Source organism: Rhinolophus sinicus, chromosome 5 (genome assembly GCF_057876585.1).
Source record: "Rhinolophus sinicus isolate RSI-liver-muscle chromosome 5, RSI-T2T, whole genome shotgun sequence".
NCBI classification, from domain to species: domain Eukaryota; kingdom Metazoa; phylum Chordata; class Mammalia; order Chiroptera; family Rhinolophidae; genus Rhinolophus; species Rhinolophus sinicus.
This window is the reverse complement of record NC_142505.1, coordinates 55,995,822-56,015,455: the sequence shown is the minus strand read 5'-3', so window position 1 is coordinate 56,015,455 and position 19,634 is coordinate 55,995,822. Positions and strand designations below refer to the sequence as shown.

General features: G+C 36.1%; 1 protein-coding gene across 6 annotated transcripts; it reads right to left on the bottom strand.

Annotated features, from left to right (window-relative positions):
- Positions 1–2,920: 2,920 nt before the first annotated feature.
- CEP15 (centrosomal protein 15) lies at positions 2,921–19,094 on the bottom strand. 6 transcript variants are annotated; one of them, XM_019728368.3, is made up of 6 exons: positions 18,999–19,094; positions 18,250–18,333; positions 17,536–17,619; positions 15,991–16,114; positions 7,307–7,381; positions 2,921–5,433 (listed from the first exon to the last, which is right to left on the bottom strand). In XM_019728368.3, exons 3-6 carry the CDS (start codon positions 17,586–17,588, stop codon positions 5,299–5,301), a joined length of 387 nt encoding a protein of 128 aa, XP_019583927.2. In that variant the 5' UTR covers positions 17,589–17,619; positions 18,250–18,333; positions 18,999–19,094; the 3' UTR covers positions 2,921–5,298. The 6 variants fall into 6 exon arrangements, with proteins under 6 accessions (XP_019583927.2, XP_019583926.2, XP_019583928.2 ...); XM_019728367.3 differs by having other exon boundaries at positions 17,536–17,616; XM_019728369.3 differs by having other exon boundaries at positions 17,536–17,616; positions 18,976–19,030.
- Positions 19,095–19,634: the final 540 nt, after the last annotated feature.

The window sequence follows — 19,634 nt, the reverse complement described above, 5'->3', positions numbered from 1 at the left end:
TGGCTTATCATATGATCTATCCTGAATAAAGTTTTGTGTCCACTTGAGAAGAATGTGAATTCTGCTGATGTTGGATGAAATGTTCTTTAAATATCTGTTAGGTCCATTCTGTCTAATATGTGACTCAAGTCCAATGTTTGCTTATTAATTGTCTGCCTGGATTCATTGCTGAAAGTGAGTTATTGAAGTCCCATACTATTATTGTATTGCTTTCTATTTCTCCTTTCACATCTGTTAGTATTTTCGTAATATATTTAGGTGCTCTGATGTTGGGTATATATATATATATATATATATATATATATATATATATATATATATTTCTGATTGTTGTATCTTCGTGATGAATTGACCCCTTTTTCATTGTAATGTCCTTCTTTGTCTATTTTTACTGTTTTTTTGCTTAGAGTCTATTTTGGCTGATAGAAGTATAGCTATCCTCACTTTTTTCATATACCACATTTTGTTTATTCATTCAACCAACAGTGGATATTTGGGTTATTTCCACCTTTGGACTATTGTGATTAATACTGCTATGAATGTTGATGTACAAATATCTGTTGAAGTAGTGAGGATTTTTTTTTCATTCTTTATCATAAACCTATTCATTAAGCTTACACAATGTTCAAATTAGTAGCAGTGGAAATGTTACTTCACTGGAAAATCCCCACTCAAGATCTTTGAATGGGGGAAAAAGTCTCTCTGTTCTAGTTATATTTTCTGAGAAACTATGAAACTGCTTTGTTTTCTTGCATTGAGAAGATATTCTAGAGATTTATACTGTATTAGACCTTCTCACCATTTAATATTATCAAGTATTTTTGTTTTTATCACTACCTTCAACCCTCTCTACTCGCTAACCCCTCCAGAATGTAAATTCTATGAGGACTTGGAGTTTGTTGAGTTGTTTTGTTAACTGCTATATTCTTGGTGCTTAGAACTGTGCTTGCTACATAGTAGGCAGTCAGTAAGATCTGTTGAATGAATGAATGGTGCTTGAATGTTATCCATCTCTATGTTTAATGGATATCATTTTTAAAAGCTCTGTATTTAGCTTATTTTGAACTTTTCAGTATTTGTTTTCCGACATTCTACTCCAAGGATATGTTTATAAGTGTTATAGATCTTATAAATAGTTGGAGACAAGGTATGAAAATTAATTATGTTGTATTAGGAGATCAAAGAAGATAGAGATGGACTAGAGAAAATATATAAATGGAATTTTGTCTCCCTTTAATTTGACTGTATTGTCCCGAAAATGGTATTGTGTAAAACATCAAAAATACTTCTACATTGATAACTTGGATTTAGGAAGGAATAATAAAGAATCCTTTGACCTTAACAGTGGAGAGTAAATGACGCAATTATCATCAAAAAGATAGAAAGGAACTAAATCGTCACTTTCTAAATTAAGAACATTTCACTGTTTCCACTCAATGCAACTATTTATTGATTTGTATTGCAGTCACCCAAGACACTACTTTAGCAGAATCTCAGTCTCTTTGAGACACAAATTAGAGTGTTTAAAATAGCAAGAACTTTAAAACATTACTATAAGGTAGAGGACCTGGTGCTTTTTCTTGTAAGCAAGGAAACTTGACTCTGAGAGGTAAGACGATGTCCGGAAGCATTTTTTAGCTTCTGTCTTTGTTGGAGTCATTTACCTTGTCTGCGATGTTAGTACGGATATAATCTCAGTTCCAGATAGAAAGGGCGATCACAATGCCAGGTGTCAAATCCACAAAGCAATCCTCTCCTTAATTGCTGGAGTTTGACAAGTCCCCCTGTTTGCCCAAGAAAACTCGAAATGTTCTTTTATTAGCAATAGAATTAAATTTCCTATGTAGACAAATTAACTTCTAAATTATAAGAGAAACAAACAAAAACACCACCAAAGAGAGAGAGAAAGATAGAGAGACCCCCTTATTTCAACCTGAACCTTTCTAAAATTTCTCTTTTCTTTCTCTTCTGCTTATTTTCCATAGATTTGTGTTTTCCTGTTTGAACTCACAGTCTAGTTATTGCCTTCTCTGAAGTAGTTTTTGGTCAGCAACCTAATTAAAGTGGAAGAGGTCAAAATAGACTATTGAAATGAAGCATGTTTTAAGCCATGTAGCTATTATATTTGGGCAATTCTTAAAAAGGGGGAAGAAACTCTTTAGAGAGCTTTAAAACTATTTTGTTTCACATAAAAGACTTAAAAATAAAATAAAAAGATGTGAATTGGCTTAGAGTAAAAAGACAAATTAGTAGACTAAGAAGGAAAAGAATATATTTTGTAGATAAGCCAAATTCATGGCCTTGTGCACCAAATTTTACACATTAAAATCCACCTGACAATGGTTTTAAAGTTTAATGTCTTCCTGTTGTCTCAACTGGCTGATTGCAAACCCTGGTTTCTCACATACGACATCCCCACCTCACCCTCAGCCCATCTCCAATCACGTCAGAAGTGACAAAATAATCTCCAAATAAGTTTAATTTTGATTTAAAAATATACCTATATATCCACCTTATTACTATTGTTATTTTGTTGTTGTTGTTGGCTAGAAAGGGAGAATGAGGCAGAGAAGACAAAATCGTGAAAAAAAACAAGTGAAAGATGAGTATTCTCATCTAAGTTTTACGTTGACAAGTTAAAACACCTTGTATATAATGCAGAGAAGAACAGTGTCTGACTTCTCTTTCATACATATTGCTCCCTGTGCATGGGAAAGGCCAGACGTCTGGTTTCCAGAGTATTAGGCTTTTTCCTTAGTATTTAGTAAAATTTATTTTTTGAACTTTGTAGAAAAACTGCAGCGCCTTCTGATCCTTAGCATTTTACAATTTAATAATTTCATATATTAGTGTTTCAGTAGAAAATGACCTTTGAATATTTATGCATTTGCAACAATCCAAGAAAGGCTGTGGAAACAAATGCTTGAAATGACCTTTATTTTGGAAAGGCTTTATTTTAAATTACAAATTCATAGTTTTCATGAAGAACAAATAGTAGGTATAATGTAGCGTATGGAAAAGGGACTAAATTGGGGTGGGGAAGGTAGGAGTAGATGACAGTTCTTTTTCCTTGTCTGATTCCTACTAATTGTGTACAAAAATACACATTAGATATGGTATTTCTCCCTTCCTTAATAAAACAATATTTGGAAATTCCTTGTAAAGCTAATTTGCCATGAGGAATAGAAAGGCTTTTAATAGGGTATCCAGGTCCCGATGGGATTTGTTTTTTCTTTTAAACATATAGCATGTGGTGCAATCTGTTGCAGTGTACAAGGAGGAGAATGGTGGAGAGAGCTCTGTGGGGCCCAAGAGTAAAGTCATCTCAGAGAGTTTTTGACGTATTAACTAGAATTGGAGAAATGGTATAGCTGTGACCTAGAAATACCTTACCCTTTGCCCTAAATCATAACTCAGGGTATAGTAAACTTATGCTTTCTTTAAAAACTATTTAGCAAGTTAGTCAGTTTAGGGGAGAAAAAACCTGAACCTTCTTTGGGATGGTTACATTGCTGTTTATTTTGTATTTTAATCTAACCTACTGGTGATTTAATTTACAGAACTCAAAGGAAGTGTACACTCAAATATTTGAGGACGTTAACGTATCAACCACTGTTTAATTTTGGAATGTGCCTACTTGCTTGACACAATATTTTACCATCTCAACAAATGTTTAGCCTTTTTTTCACTTGACTAAAGAGAAATAAGTTTCACATTGCTTCATTCACCTTCTTATGTGCATATGCTGGGAAAGATTGGATGTTAAAAAAAAAAAAACTTCCTCATGTTCCTTTCTACTATATCTAAATCTGTTTACCAATTCAAAGCTGCTAAAAAGCCCTGCATTCTCCTGCTAAATCAACTGGATGGCTAGAAACCAAACTGTAATGTAACAGGGAAAAAAATTATCAATTTATTTTTGTGACAGAACATTCTTGAGAAGGTATAAAAATTTTCTGGTCTTTTTGCCAGTTTTCTTTTTTCTTCCTTTCTCTGTCTTCCTTTTTTAAAGGCTTTCAGCGTTTAAGCTGATATTCTTTGTAGTTATATAACAGTTCTAATATTTTGTGACATTTTGTATTGTGACACTATAGATGAAATTGTCATCGGACTGACACTCTGTGCTGTTTATTCCTTAATTACAACTGTTAACACTGTAGAGAAGTGTGCTAATCTGCCAGTGCATATTATGAAAACAACGTTATTGTTACCCACACCAACACCCACTCAACAGGATATTTCCAAGATGATAGTTTAAAGGAACTTATCAGTACAATGGATGTTTCAGTATAGTTTGGGTGTTTTTTTTTTAGCTTGTCCTATTGTCTTCTTTTAAAAACACAAACCAGTTTGAAATATAAAATCTTTCATCGTAACATAGTATAGACTCCCTTTACTAGCAGGAGCTGCCTCCATAGTTAGGAAAATTATAAATTTTTTCGAGTGCTCCAACAGCAGTGGACTGAGGAATCTTAAAGCTATTTAGGGTTGTGACCCAAAGCTTTCTGACTGGCAGTTGTTTCAGAGATAATGAAAATAGAAGGGAGAGGGAAGGGCAAGTTTAAAGATGAAAAGATGAGAGAGGCGTTATTTGCACTCACAGGATTGGCAATCCTTAAATAACCAAGTCAAAATCCAATAACCGTTCCTAGCTCTAATAGGTATCCTTTTTCAGAACCAAGGCTGAGCCCTGCTGAAACTTGCTACGTATAACACACTTTATAGTTAGGGAAGTTTTTCCCTGCAGAACATTTAGAGGTTTGATTATCTATGATGGACAAAATACTATGAATCTATTTTCTGATAAGTATTACTATGCTAAAGCAGTTAAGTGTCACTGTCTTTTCATTTGATAAAAAAAAAAAAAAAAAAACTATAATAGCGAGAAAACAACCATGTTGATCCTGTGATTTGTCCCCATAATAAAATATCTGAAAAGTAAAGATTCTAGAAAATGTAAAATCAGAGCTAGCAATGGGTATTCACTATTTAAGTGATTTTTTTAAACAACACATACAGCACTCATTTAGCAATTTATTTAATAAACAGTCCACCTTTCAATAATAGTTTTTAACACTTCCATTAGTTTGTTAGAAAGCAAATTTGTGACCTTGAAATAGTAGTAGGTCTCTAAGTGATAACCTGAGACTGGCCATTAGATTCTCATAGCTTCATTGTCATTGAGGAGGTGATGGGACAGTATGAATATATTTGATTCCTAGAATTCCTGCAATGACCTGCATATACTTTAAAATTCAGCTTTACTAAACAGATTTTTTTAAATAGTATGTGAAGAAGTTATTGCTGTGCCTTGTTTCGAATGGTATTTTCTGCTTCATTTTGATTTTCAACACCAATAGGATATGATGCTCTTCCTAAAAGAAACTGTTCCCATTTGGGAATATATTCTTCTACTGATGCCCAGTAAAGAGTCTGGAAAAAAAACAACAACATCCAAAAGTAAAAAAGCATATCAAGCAATTGAACTTGGCTCTTCATAATAGTCTAAATGTTTATTCACTTAAGTGTGTGTGTGCGTGTACACACACACACACGCACACACACACACATATATGTAGAATGCACTTCCTCTACAGAATATTTTATGTTAATTTTAGAAAAAAATCTGGCTACTTACTAGTGTTAATTTTCAAATTTCTCAGTAAAACCCAAGGCTGGCAGAATTACAGGTTTTAGAATTTTATTGTGACTTTATACGCCCTCTTGTGGCCATTATTATCACTATTATCATTTGTAACTTTTTGTTTAATGTTCCAGATCCCATACGAAATGATTACCCATACTTAAGTTATTATTATCAAATGTTTAACACGAACAACTGCTTAAAACCTAACATAACAAGATCTGACCTGGGATGAGATCAGGAACTGAACTATAATTAGTGTGGTATAGTTGAATTGACCTCTTGAATTGAATTGTATGGGGAAAACATTTAAAAATGTATCCACTGTATCTTTCAGAGGAGCACTTGATATGACAAATTCTAATTTCTTCCCAATTTTTTTTGTACATTGAGAAAATAATATCAAGATTATCTAACCACTTTTAATTCAAATAACTTGGAAACTGAGCTACTGTATTATTGGCCTGACTGCAGCAGTCTATAAGTTACAGAAACATGTACAACCTCACCGTATCACGTCTACGAGCTTTAATGATTTCTTGGGTGACTGCACTAAGGAGGCCAAAGAAAAAGTAAATGCTTAACGCTCTGTGTCTTAGGAGGGCATTTTATATTAGATCATCATTATCAATCTCATTTTGGGACGTCGACCAAAGAGTTAGCTAGCAGTAAGAACACATAATGATTCACTCTGAGCATTAAGAAGGTACAGAGGTTCTGAAAGTTGAAAATGGTGAGGGATTCTACACATGTATACATCTATGCATGTGGTCTGAGAAACAGCCTGACATACTTAAAATAAAGGTCATCCTGCTGTGCAAGACTAGAGAAGAAAAATACCAACCGAGGCCTGTGGTTGGGAGTTTCTCTACCATTCACGGCTGGATTAACCCCTATTGTGAACGCCCTGTACAGGCTAGAGTAAGGTATTGGAGAACTCAACAAAGAAAAAGACGTGCCCAAGGCACAACTTTGTACCCGAGTTTTTTCTATCTTTGATCCCTGGCTTTTCTTATTACTCTAGATGACACAGAAAATTGCAGGGCAAATTCTCAGCCTTTAATCTGGAGTCTATTCACATCCCTGGTTAGGCAGCAAGCAAAACTGTATTTGAAAAAGGTCACTAAAAATATAAAATCAAACTATTCTATAGGTAGTAAATTCCCGTTCATAAAAAATTCGTTTATATGCCAAATATGGTTTTATTTTGCCAGCCATCTTCCCAATCTGTTCTTGAACTGAGCAAAATAAAACAGACAAAAGCCACACTGTACCACATACCACATATTTAAATACCATTGGTTCAGTTTTTGGTATGGGGACTAAACTGCTACTTCTAACATCAGCCAACAGGAGAAGCTTTGGTTAGGCATGCTGTCCTCTTAAAATGTAGTGCATACTGGCTGTTACGGTTTAACAGGATAGTTGTTGCTAAGTAACCAGGTGACAAGACACAGAATCTTTATAAAACTCGCACTTGATAAAATTGTTTTAAATTAAGATGTTTATCAGTTACCTGCTATGTACAAAGCATGGCACCTGTTTATTTTACTGAACAAATAAATGTGGGAAATGACACACATAGAACCACCGGCTGATTCACAACACACTACTACCAGAATAGGGACTCGTCTTTTACCCTTTGTTCCTTAGGGTTCTCACCTCAAGAGAAACGAGCTCAGGCGGTGCAGGTAGGTGAAGTCGGGTCTGTAGAGACTTTTCTGCTGCTTCTATATCCTGTAATGAACATCAGCATTTAAAAAACAATGTATTTACATAGCACACACAACCGTCACCTGTAATAGCATTGCCTATATCCTAGCTCTCTCACGTCAACTCTTCTCTGGATAGTTTGAAACTCACGGAGGGGCACTGAGGCAGGAAAACTGATCATCGCTTAATTTTCAAATAGAGAATTCAGGGTTTCTTTAAAATAAAAGGAGTGGTTCTTCTAAGTACTGTCTTTTCATTTTAAATAGTGAGTGCCAATAATTCTTGTAAAAAGAACTTCCTCTAAAACTGCTCCGAGCACTAACTTAGCTCTAAAATCATTAACAGCACCCAGATGGATAAAATAGACACTAAAAGCAGTCAGATACCCAGACCCACATTGCACCGACCTTCAAAGTGCAGAGATCTAGTCTCTCCAGATCATGTGCATGACACATTAATGACTGACGTTTCATTTGTTCAGTGTTCCACTGTTAAATTTTGTACTTGCGCAAATACCCCACATATTTAAAAGGTCAGTAAGGTACTGCAGTACTTTTCAACAAGAAACTTTTCACTATACTATCTAAGTTTTTAGTACTAGATTTCTAAGGTAATCTCAATGGCAAGTTTTATTGATAAGTAGTATATCATTCAGCTGATGGTGTTCAAGCCCTGTGCTTTAATTTGAAGCTTAACTTATAGATGTGGGTCTTTTCTCTTATGGTTGTAGAAACACAAGGGTAATTAAACTTAATTCATACCTTAATTCATACAAGGTAAAGATGTTACCTTGATACACATGTGAAGCATAAGCCCAGATATGTAGGACTCTGCAAGGTGTTCCTGAAACATTTCAGTCCTGTTAATGAATGCTCCCCAAATCAGCATGTTGTCATTTGCTTGCTATGTTTGTCAGGTTCACAGAGGCCCTGAGTGAAGGCCGTGTGAATTTGGTCTCTCATTTGAGCTTAGTGAGTTCATAGAAAAGAGAAAGTCCTCTGATGCATTGGAGCAATCTAAGTACAGGGCTGTTGGACAGACGGAGAGAGATGGAAAAGGGCGTGGGAGTGGGGTGTGAAGAAGCCAGCGCTGAAGAGGAGAAAAGAGATAGCAGATGGTAGCGGCGGGAGCGAGGAATGGGTGTGAAATGGAAAAGGGAAAAACAGGAAATTCCCTAAAGGGACTCCCCAAAGTTGCACAACCATTAATGCACCTGCTGTCTAGAGGAAGGTGATTTGAAGGGGAAAAACATCAATTTCGGGATAAAATGCCCATCTATTACCATGTCTCTCCCATACTAGAAGTTTACGTCTAAGCCACATGATAAAGAGCTTGTTGCTACAGCAGAGCGTGATGCTACAGCAGAGAAGACTAATTCTTCTGTGATTACATTCAGATTTTGGCAAGGTCCTGGAAAAATTATTTTTTACTTTTCTAAAACTAATAGAGTAAAATCACATCCCCAATTATACCATGATTCTAAGAAGTTATAAAGTTGTTAATGGTAGATCTAGGTGTCACCAGTACCTGTAGATAAGATTATAAACATTTTTCTTAAAGACCAGACAATAAGGATACTGAATGTCTCTTAATAGAAGATCAGATCTGCAAACGAGAGAACGAGTAGGGACACGTGGCCTGGTAAAGCATGACTGTTGTCTCTGCAGCATTTCCACAAGAGATTATCACCCTCCAGAGAACTTCTTCCTGAAGTGAGATTTCACTTTCTTAGACGTTTTGCTTACCTCTCTCACTCTTCTCTTTCTCCTTAGCTGGCTCCTTTTTCAGTCCTTCATGCTGTGTGGTCTTTCTTAAGATTTGTGACATCTGTCTTCATCTTTTTACTTTTTCTCCCTCCAAAATTGTCTCTTATCTAGCTTCAACCATTCATGTAGGGGGATGGATAACTTTTCTTCCAAGCCCTTATTCCCCAACCTAATAAAACTAAACTCATCTTCTTCTTACCGGATATACTGAATGTAAACAGTGGGGAGTCTACTCACGCAGCTATATCCTATATCCTCTATCGTTAACTCTTCTTATTCCCTATCATTTAAAAATCCAAAGCTTCAGGATGTCTCCTTGTAGCCCTTCCATGTCATTCCCAATGCTATGGCCTTATAATTATACTTATTCATTCAATAAGTATTTACCGAATACTTACTTGGACTTACGCCTAGACTATATCTCATTCTACTTTAATCCATACCTAACACAGAATTGATTAGTTTTGCTAAAAAATACTTTAAATATGTCCCTACTTGGACTGAAAAAAATTGATACCCACTACACAGAGGATGAAGTATGAATTCTTTAGCATGACTGAAAAATTTCTTTGACTATATGCTGCCAGAAGGAAAGGACTATACCGCATAGAACTTGAGAGCATCCAAGAATCTAACAAAGTTCAGGGTATGTACTTGACACTTAAATATTCATTACATGACGAAATGACTAAGGTATCAAAGAGTCCTGAGCAGAAACCACAAATGTAGAAATAGAAAGGTACCCAGGAGGGTAGGAGGAGGAAAACAGAAGAGGAGAGAGGCTAGCCTTACCTGACTATACCTTGTTATCTGGTTTTCTAGATTTGCCACTAGACCATTTAAAATTTATACAGTTTTAGAACAAATGAAAAAGCGATCTCTAAAAATTGAAAACAAAATGAGACAAATTTAACTGCTATCTAGTGGGTGGCATAACCACACAGAAATATATCAAGTGGTGCTAGAACACAGTGTTTAGATGGAGCATCCCTAGTGGGATACACCCTAGGACAAAAAAGAATTGTGAAAAGTATCTAACTGAACATCATTCTCAGTGATCATATTGTGGGTGGTAGAACTATTTGTATCGCAGGATAAAGTAAGTAAGTAGCTATGTTGTTCTTGGAAAATTCTTTGGGAACTGAGATTTTTTGGTTTGAGGAAAAAAAGTGAGAGGTCAAAGATTGGTGGTTTCAAGTTCAAAGTCTTGCAATCTTTTAATCGAACTGGAGTTATTGATATGAGCTCTTGATGTAGTTTATATTTAAAGGAAAGTTGCAATAAACACCCCGAGTGCCCATGTCAAGAGCTTTAAACATATTTCCTGCCAGAAGGATCCAGGGCTCCTTGGAGCAATGGTCAGTGCCAAATCTGGGCAGCCAGTGAGCCTGGAAGATTCCATCATACTGGAGAGAAAGGCAAACTGTTTAGATCATGTCAAAGGCCGTTTGGGGATAACTCGAAGAGGCTCCCTTTAGTAAAAACAGGATAAGTTGAGCATCAAAGGAGGAAAAATTGAAATGGATTGAAACATTTCAAATCCCAGATATATTTTTTAAAAAAAGAACAACTTGTAATTGGTCACTTTTGGAGGATACTAGAGAACTAAACTATCATTTTGAAAACTGATTACAGAGAAAGAATCAAACACTCATCATGCCTTTTCCTATATGAAGTGTATTTCAGTATAACCAAACAATTGACGAGGAGAAGTGTCTCTTCATATAGATAATCAGCAAGTGAAAAAGAAGGAATAAAAGAATTTGAATATCATTTTTTGCAACCCCTAATGAGTACATCTAGGCAATTATCATCTTTGACTGCTAACTCTCCCAAAAGAGAGACAGCCGGGCATTATGAAAGTTTTCTTCCCCACAACATACAACATTGAACCTGAATCTGATCAGGCCTCTAGATCTGAACTGGTCATTCAGTATCCATCAGCCTCATTAGCTGAGCACTTGACATGTGTCCAAATTAAGATGTGCTGTAAGCGTAAAATACACACTGAACTTTGAAGGCTTAGTAAGAAAAGGAAATATAAAATATTTACTTTTAATAGCAATTACATTTGAAGTAATATTTTCTGTGGGACGAAATTCATTTTAGTAACATTTTATTGAATCTCTTTTGATTTTATTGAAAGTGGTTACTAGAATATTTTAAATTGCATATGTGGCTCATATTATATTTCTGTTGCACAGCTTAGATTTTTCAATTTATAGGAATCCCAGGGATCAGAGGAACCTACTAAACGATACCTCAGCAATGTAATTAGCAACATCCAGACTCTTAGAAACTCTATAGGACAAAATGATCCAATTCCTTCAAAACTAAATTAAAAGAGGGAAAAAAGGGCCGGGGCGGGGAAGGACTTTTAGAGATTTAGAATATCTATCAATCACAAATTGGATTTTTTTGGATCCGATTCAGACAATTGTAAAAACATGTTTATAAATTAATCAAGGAAATTTGAATCCTAATTGGATATTTAAGGAATTATTGTAAATTGCTTCATAGTATTGGGATTTTTCTTGAAATAGTCCTTTTAGTGATAAACTCTGAAATATAGAGAGCTATATACTGGTCTATTTATAGATGAAACCATGCGATGTCTGAAGATTAGCTTTGAATAATCTGAGGGGCTGGGTTGGAGGAGAGGAATGTAGATGGAACAAGACTGGCTGGGTTTTGATAATTATTGAATGTAGGTGCTAAGCACATGGGAGTACATTCTTCTATATTCCCTCTCCTACGTACTCATAGATTGGAAATTTTTCATAATTTAATTAAAAAACAAGTTTCCAGTGTGGATGATGGCCTAAATGTTACTGCATGGCAGGATTCAGCAGCCTATATAAATGAGTTGACTCAAGACTAGGAAAGGTAAACTATGAGCACATTCTTGTACTGAGGTCTCTTTCTTCCTCCCCACACTCGACCCTCCCTCCCAACACAGCATATATATATATATATATATATATATATATGTGTGTGTGTGTATATACATATACATATACATATACATATACATATACATATACATATACATATACATATACATATACATATATATATATGGTGAACCCAGCTAAGGCGGGGCTGGGTTTAATCTTCTAATCTGCTGGAGGGGCAATTTCTAGGATAGAAAAAAAACAACACTAAGGCATGAGATACAGGATCAGTGGGACAAGAACATTTAAGCATTCATTACACTTATTCTTCATTGAATTGGAGGAAGTGAGAAATGCGAGAAAGGAAAAGGAGAGATGTGGACCTGTAAGTCACTGGCCATCCTGGGTGGCAGTTAGTTGGTTGAAGGCTCTAACTACCATGGGACACTAGCCTGTCCCATGAAGGCTTCCAGGACATGCCTGAGGGAAGCTGTCAGTGTATCAAATGTTCTGTAGCTCTCCTCCCATTCATTCTCACCTCTGGAGTTGATCGTCTTCCTCACAAGATGACATTTGTTACCACAAAATTGCCCATTTGGGTAAAACTAAGTTTTGTGGGGAGAAAGGTGGGAGAGATGGCAGTTCATATTCTGCAAATATAGAAACAAAATCCTCTCTTTCTCTTACAAATCCATAGCAATTTTATGTTTTTAAAAGGCAGGAAAAAAATCACCCAGCCTGTTTTCAAAGTCCACTATCTGTTAGGATACTTACCGATTTAAACCCTCACTGAGTTTTCTTCACTACTTACATTTCATATTCATTCTTTTACTAATATGTTTGCATCTTTGATGGGATTAGTGTCTTCCTTATTGCTATTCTTTTAAAAACACCTTTTGATATTCTTGCTAATTTATTTTCCCAAATGCATTTATAGAAACTTTACTGGGTTTGATGCACATTTTGTTGGGATTTTATTAAACCTAAAAATAAGTTTGTGATAACTGACTTTAAAAAAGTAATAGTCTCCCTAATCAGGATTAAGGCATGTATCTCCACTTATGTTTTCTCTTAAATCTCCCACTGAAGTGTAATAATTCTCTTTATACCATTCGTGCATATACTATGTCAAGGGCATTCCCACGTATTTTATAATTTTTCTAATGTGAACTCTCATATTTTCCAGCTGTATGTATAGGATTACTATTGATTTTTATATGCTTACCTTTTACCCCTTAATTTTAGTCAACTCATATTAGCTTTTAAAACAATTTTGACTTTTTTAAGTATGTAACCATACCATTTTAAAATGCTAGTTTTGCGTCTTCCTTTCCAAAAGTTAAAGCTTATTCCCTTTTAATGTTTATTATATTGGTCAGAACATCTAAATAAGGTTCAAAATGGATGGGTGATAGAGATCGTCCTTATTTTGTTACTATCTTTATAGGAATGCTTCCAAGTTTTAATGGCACCATTTTTGAAGCGTGTCCTGTACATACGTACATATCCTAATGTAACTTAACCTGTTCTCAACAAGGGGTATTAGGAGTAGTTATTATGGTGTCCATATCTCTAAACTAAGGGATTAGGGCAGATCAGTGTTTTTCAGTTCCTTAGAGCCATAGCAGGGCAGGCAAGGAAGGGCTGAATGGTGGGGTTTTGGGCCAAAGCAGATCCACTTTGATATATTTTACATCTCTATAAAGAGCTTTTATGCTAAACAAATTAAAAACCTTTGGATGACAATCTGATATAATCTGTACGCTTTTTAAAGTCTCTCCCAATTCAGAATTCTGTAATCAAGTCCTATTTATTTTACTTTCATAATAACTTCTATGGTAGAGCCATTAAAATTATTTCCAAAGTTAAAAAAAAACAACATAGTATGAAAAAAAGGATAAAAAATTGCATATACAGTTATTCAAAATATGTAAAAAAAAAAAGTCAGGGAAGAGACAGCAAGTCTGTGACAGCAAGTACTGGGATGTAATAGGTGCTCAATAAATGTTTATTAAAAACTGTAAAGAAATATACAAAAATATATTAATTTCTAGATAGGCAGGATGACATGGATATTATTTCATCTTATTTGCTCTTTGCAGTTTTTTACAGTGAAATTATATTACTTTGATAATCGGGAAAAAACCGTATCACACTGTTTTCTCATGACTATGAAACTAGGTTCATTTTCTTCCTTCTAGATGTGACAGTGATTTCACAGCTACTATTATATCCAATATCTCCATTCTTGAAATCACTTTGCATCTAAATAACAAATGAATCCTTCTTAAATACCCACTCCTATGTTTCTTATATAAGTCTCTCTTTTTCTTTTGCTCACACATTTCCAGTACTACATAATCTCTACATAGCAAGTCTTAACTTACTCATTTGGTCTCACAATACATATTCAACCTTGTTTCCTCTGACTTTCCAAACTAGTTCTCTCACAGTCCCATGAACATTCATAGGGCCACTTAGTCTTTTCCTGTTGGCTCCTCTGTAAGAATCCAGCCTTGCCTTCTGCCTATTCAAACACAACTCCAGTTTAGTTCCTCTCTGAGACTTCTTAGAATATTCTAGCTCTCAGATATTTTTTTTACATTTCCTCCTATACTAGGAGTGCTGAGTATTCCACATAACTTAGTGTTTGATCATATAGTCTCATATTTTGTTTGACAACCTTATGTCATCAACTAAGCCTGCTAGCTATTTGATATAAAGAACTCTGATTTATACTTATTTTGTTCCCACTTTCTAATCAGGAATAGCTCAACAGAAAGGCTCCTCAGGGCACTCATCAAATACTTGCTCATTAAAAGGAGGATGCTTGAAAACTAAACATTATTACCTGCACTTGCTGCAGGTAAGTAGTAACCAAGCCTTTAAGCCTTCTAACTTAGTTTTTCTGACTTTTCACAGCAAATTCCAAATTATCCTATAGATTTCCATTTAAAAATAAATATTGCAAACACCATTGGGCAAGTAAGACATATGGCAATATAGAATGCTTTGGTAGCACTATGGCTGTGACTTAAATTACTGTGGATCAAACTGCCAGAAGCTGAGAAGATAACTGAATTTTCCTCTTCCTTTATCTAGTGAGGACAGAAGATAACTATATTATGCCTATCGATGAAAATATTTAACAATAAAAAACTGAAAACACTGCTTTATAACTTAAATAATATAGCCTTACTTCCAAATGTTTTAGTCATAGGATCTCTTGGAAGCTTGACTGGAGGCAAACTTTTAGGGTTTTAATTATGGATGAAGCCATACAATTTTGGAAGCAAAGTATAGCAAGCAGCCAGAAATGTCACACATATGATTTTACTCCAAGTGGGCACATTGGCCAAATGGTGAGGCCCTGCGTAATCACACTTTGACCACCCCCTCCATCACCATCAAAAGACATCTTGGAAATCTGTTATCTTAGATAGGAATTCTGTGTGTTGACTATGGCTCCAGTAGGGCAAAATCAAATCGTTCTTATTTTTGTGATGTGAAATAGTTTTGAGTTGGATCTAACGACACTATAAGTACTCTATGGTATTTCAGGATCTCCGTGCAAATATTAAGTTGATGCAAAAGTAATTGCAGTTCAAAAGGTGAAAAATCATTGCAAAAAACGCAATTACTTTTGCACCAACCTAATAGAAGATGAAAGATGGAAAGTTACATCTTGTAATTATTACTTGTTGCACAAAAGATGACCTTAAAGTTCCTTCTGTAGTCATGGATTTTCTGGTTGATTGAAAACATTTAGCTTAAGCAAACTTCAATTTTTTTCATTATCAAAAATGAGAATCCATATGCTAATTATTTTATGGGTCTGAAAAATAGATGGTGCTTCATTAATTCTATTTATTACTCATAACAAAGGCATTACATAAATCACAATTATGAAATTCACTTAAACCCATTTTGCAAAGGTGGGAAAAATCTCTATACTCAAGTCATGGAAATTTACCTTTAAAAGACTAAGGTTCCTTTTAAAAGCAGTCTCAGCTGCTTGAATCTGAGATGCCTTTTCCTTGTTTTGCTCTCCAAATTTATTCTTCATTTGTTGAAGTAACATTAATCTTTGTGATACTCTAGAAAAAAATGAAAATTACTGTATAAAGTTTTTTTTTAAAAAAGGAAACATTGCTTGACCAATATAAAACGTTCATTTCTTAATTGTATTTTACTTTAAGTTCAACCTATTTTGAAAGCCAATTACTATGTCTATTAATAAGACAGGGAAAAACTTAGGTAGTTTTAAGTCTTAAGTCTGGATAAAATTATTTTTATTTTCATTAACATATATACTGTAAGTATATGCTTCTGTCTTTAGCCTCTCTGGTCTTCTGAAATTATTTTAGAGTGTTGAAAATATGTTTTAATTTTTGGTGAAAATGCAAACTGTAATACATATCCCTTTGTACACATACTTATATATACCTCCGCACACACATACATCGATATAACTTGCTATACGAAACCTTCTGCTTAACACTTCGATACCCCTGAATCTCATGTTACACATTTAGAATTGTGCTAAACTTCCATATGTTTGAAGAAGCAATAAAAATATTTTTTTCCTCCTTTTTTTCCCAAAGAAAGATGATGGTTCCCTATTTGAGTGAGAGGCTATGTATATGCATGCATACTCACAACAAGGTAAAACAGTAATTGAAGAAAGATGTAAAAAGTTATGAGTAAATTCTCAAACTACTTTATTATATATAGTATACTTTCAAAGTCTCTCAGTGGTCAAATGCTCATTTTACAAGTTTTCGGTCCCCTTAAATGTTTAATAAGTAAATATAATAGGTTCAATGATTTAAAAAAAAAAGATGTAAGTGGTATATATGACAGTCTAACCATTTCCCAAATAGTTGTGGAGATGTTCAAGAAACACTGTCTCATAGGGCTGTTATTGAAAGTAGAACTAAAATTGTGGTCTTTGAACAGTCTTTTTTTGTAAAGAAATTATCTTAGAAGGCCAAGGAAGAGGGCCTAGTAAATTAGAGAAAAGGAAAACATGGGAGTCCACAGACAGAGATGGAAACGGGTTAATACTAAATTTAAGGGCAAGACTGGCTATATACTTTGCAAGGCCCAATACAAAACAAAAATGTGGGGCCCCTTGTTAAAAATTATTAGGAATTTCAAGACTGCAATATTAGAGCATTGAACCAAGTGCAGGGCCTATGGGTGCAGAGATCTAGCGCTGGGTAGGAGGCTTAGAGGAGTCCATTAAATATTAGTGTGTAGCCTAGAAAAGGTGAGAGGAAGGGTGAATTTATCTAGATATTAGTAACAAAAAGTAAAAAGATATAGAACATAATTATACCTTTTAATCTTTGTTATTCTTAAGAGACAGTGACATTCTCTAACACCAAGATCTTGCAAATGTCAGAAAATTTAAATGACAAACTTTCGGATTTTTAAGTCTCTCTGTGCACATAATGTTTCATTAATAAAACCAGTATAATTTATACACTTAGATTAGCCTTTTAAAAAAACTTACATTTCTTCATGTCTTTTAGAAAGGCGAATTTCTTGAGCAAACAAGGAAGTCATCTTTAGTTAAAGCTGCCTTATAAGCTTTCTGCTAAGTAATAAAAACATTTAAAGTTACTTACACCACATGTCTTCAGCTTTGCAATATTTGATCATTTTAGTACCTCAGTCTATTGGTTCTCTTAGAAGAGAAAAATAAAACTTGAGATGTAATAAGGTATAAAATGAATTTAAAATGCATTTAAAAACATTTTTATTTGTGAGGCATAGTTCTTCTTAGGCCAGATGCATCCAAGAATAGCATGAGTCAGGTAAACTCAACATGTTTCACATTTTCCCTTCTTTTTTTCCCACATTTTAACCTTATTCAGAATTCAAAACAAACAAGCAGCTGGTACTAAGACTAGTAAACATTTTATTGAATCAACAGAAAAAAAAATCCACTCTGTAAAATTCAGCACACGAACACCATCTCTCACACGTGTGCACACACACATAGACAGGCAGGCAAACAAGTATGAGAACCAACTGGAAATTCATGGTCTTTCCTTTATTGGAAGATTGCCCAGTCCTACCATCTCTTTTCCAAATAGGAAAGTATTTTTTCATGTGTCATTGTGGGGAAAAGCACAATTGGTCCCTTCACCTGACCCTGGCTGCTCAGGACTCTCATTTGGAAAGTTTAGGAGAGCCCATTTTCACGGCACGTGAGCAAGCTCACCTTGGCTGAAGAGACAGAGGTCTAGTGAACTGCTTGGAGCCTGTAGGCAAATCATCCGCTTGGGTGCAAAAGTTGAAGGTGCTGCTGTAAGGGAAAATAAGACAGAAATAAAATTCCTTCCTGGAATGAAGCATTGGCTTTCCTAAATTTTATGAAATTAAACACTGACTGCTACCGCCTGAGTGTCCAGCGCTGATGGAAAGATTGAGCTCTTCCTTCAGCACACATGTATTGAGAGTAGGGAATTGGAAACGCCCCCCTGCCCTCGTCGGCTTTTTTTCAAGGCATTGGGGTCTCATCTTCAGAACCACGGACAGCAATTGCTCACAGGGTCCCCAGAGAGTGTCAAGTTACAGGTATTAATGTTTTCCTCTAAAATCACTGCAGGCCAATCCTGGCTTCCTTCCTCCCAGTTTCCATTGCAGCGCCAAGGAAGTCCCAGAAAGTTAGTCCCTGGTAACTTCTTTTCGTTACGCCTGCCATCAGCACTTCACACAAACCTCACAACAAATTCTGCCTTTTGAACCGAGGATCCGCACGGTCTCAGAGTCAGCAGCCCTCCCACCACCGGAACTCCCGCTTACACCCAAAGGACTCATACACTGGCCTCATCACCCCAGCTCTTCCCTTGAGCAACATCCACCCCACCGGCCCTGCAGGCACCGGTGCCGCCTCGGACAATCAGAGCGCCCACGCGCGCGGTGATGCTTCACTACCTTCACTCACCCAGACCCACGCCGACCTCTTACCGAAAGGCGCCGGTATCTGTGCAGAGGCTGGGTCGCTGCGCAGGCCTGGGCGTGGCCACGCCACCATCGTTGCGCACGCGCAGCAAGAGCTGCCATCACAGCATAAAGGGCGGGCCTCTGGAGCGCAAGGTTAGGTGGCGCTGCTCGGAGGGGAGAGCTCCCGCAGGCGGCCGTTAGGGACCCTGGGGAAGTTCCTTCCATTTGGCGGTAGCTCAATTTCAGAGCCTTTTAACGTGGGAGCGGATTATGTTCAAAAGTCTTCAGAGAGTGAAGCTGATTTCTTACAAGCTAGAATGTCACAGTGGAAGGTGGACATGAGGAAAAACGTCACAGTATGAATGGACTTGACAGCCACTAAAAGCACTGTGTGATGAACTTCACCCTGGGCGCCCGTGCTGAGCACAGGAGCGAAGGCCCTGCCGGCTTGTAGTTCGCACCCACGTTTTGGAGTTTGAGTGTCAGTAGCTGTATTTATGTGGATTTGCTCATTCATGGACTCCCCAGAACACCTGGTGAAATGGGTACAGTACCATTGTCCTCATTTGACAGAGAGGAAACAAGCTTGGCCATTCATTTATTTAGGTCATAGCTTGAAGCCAGCAGAGCCTTTATTACGTTTCCCACAGCCCTCAGGAC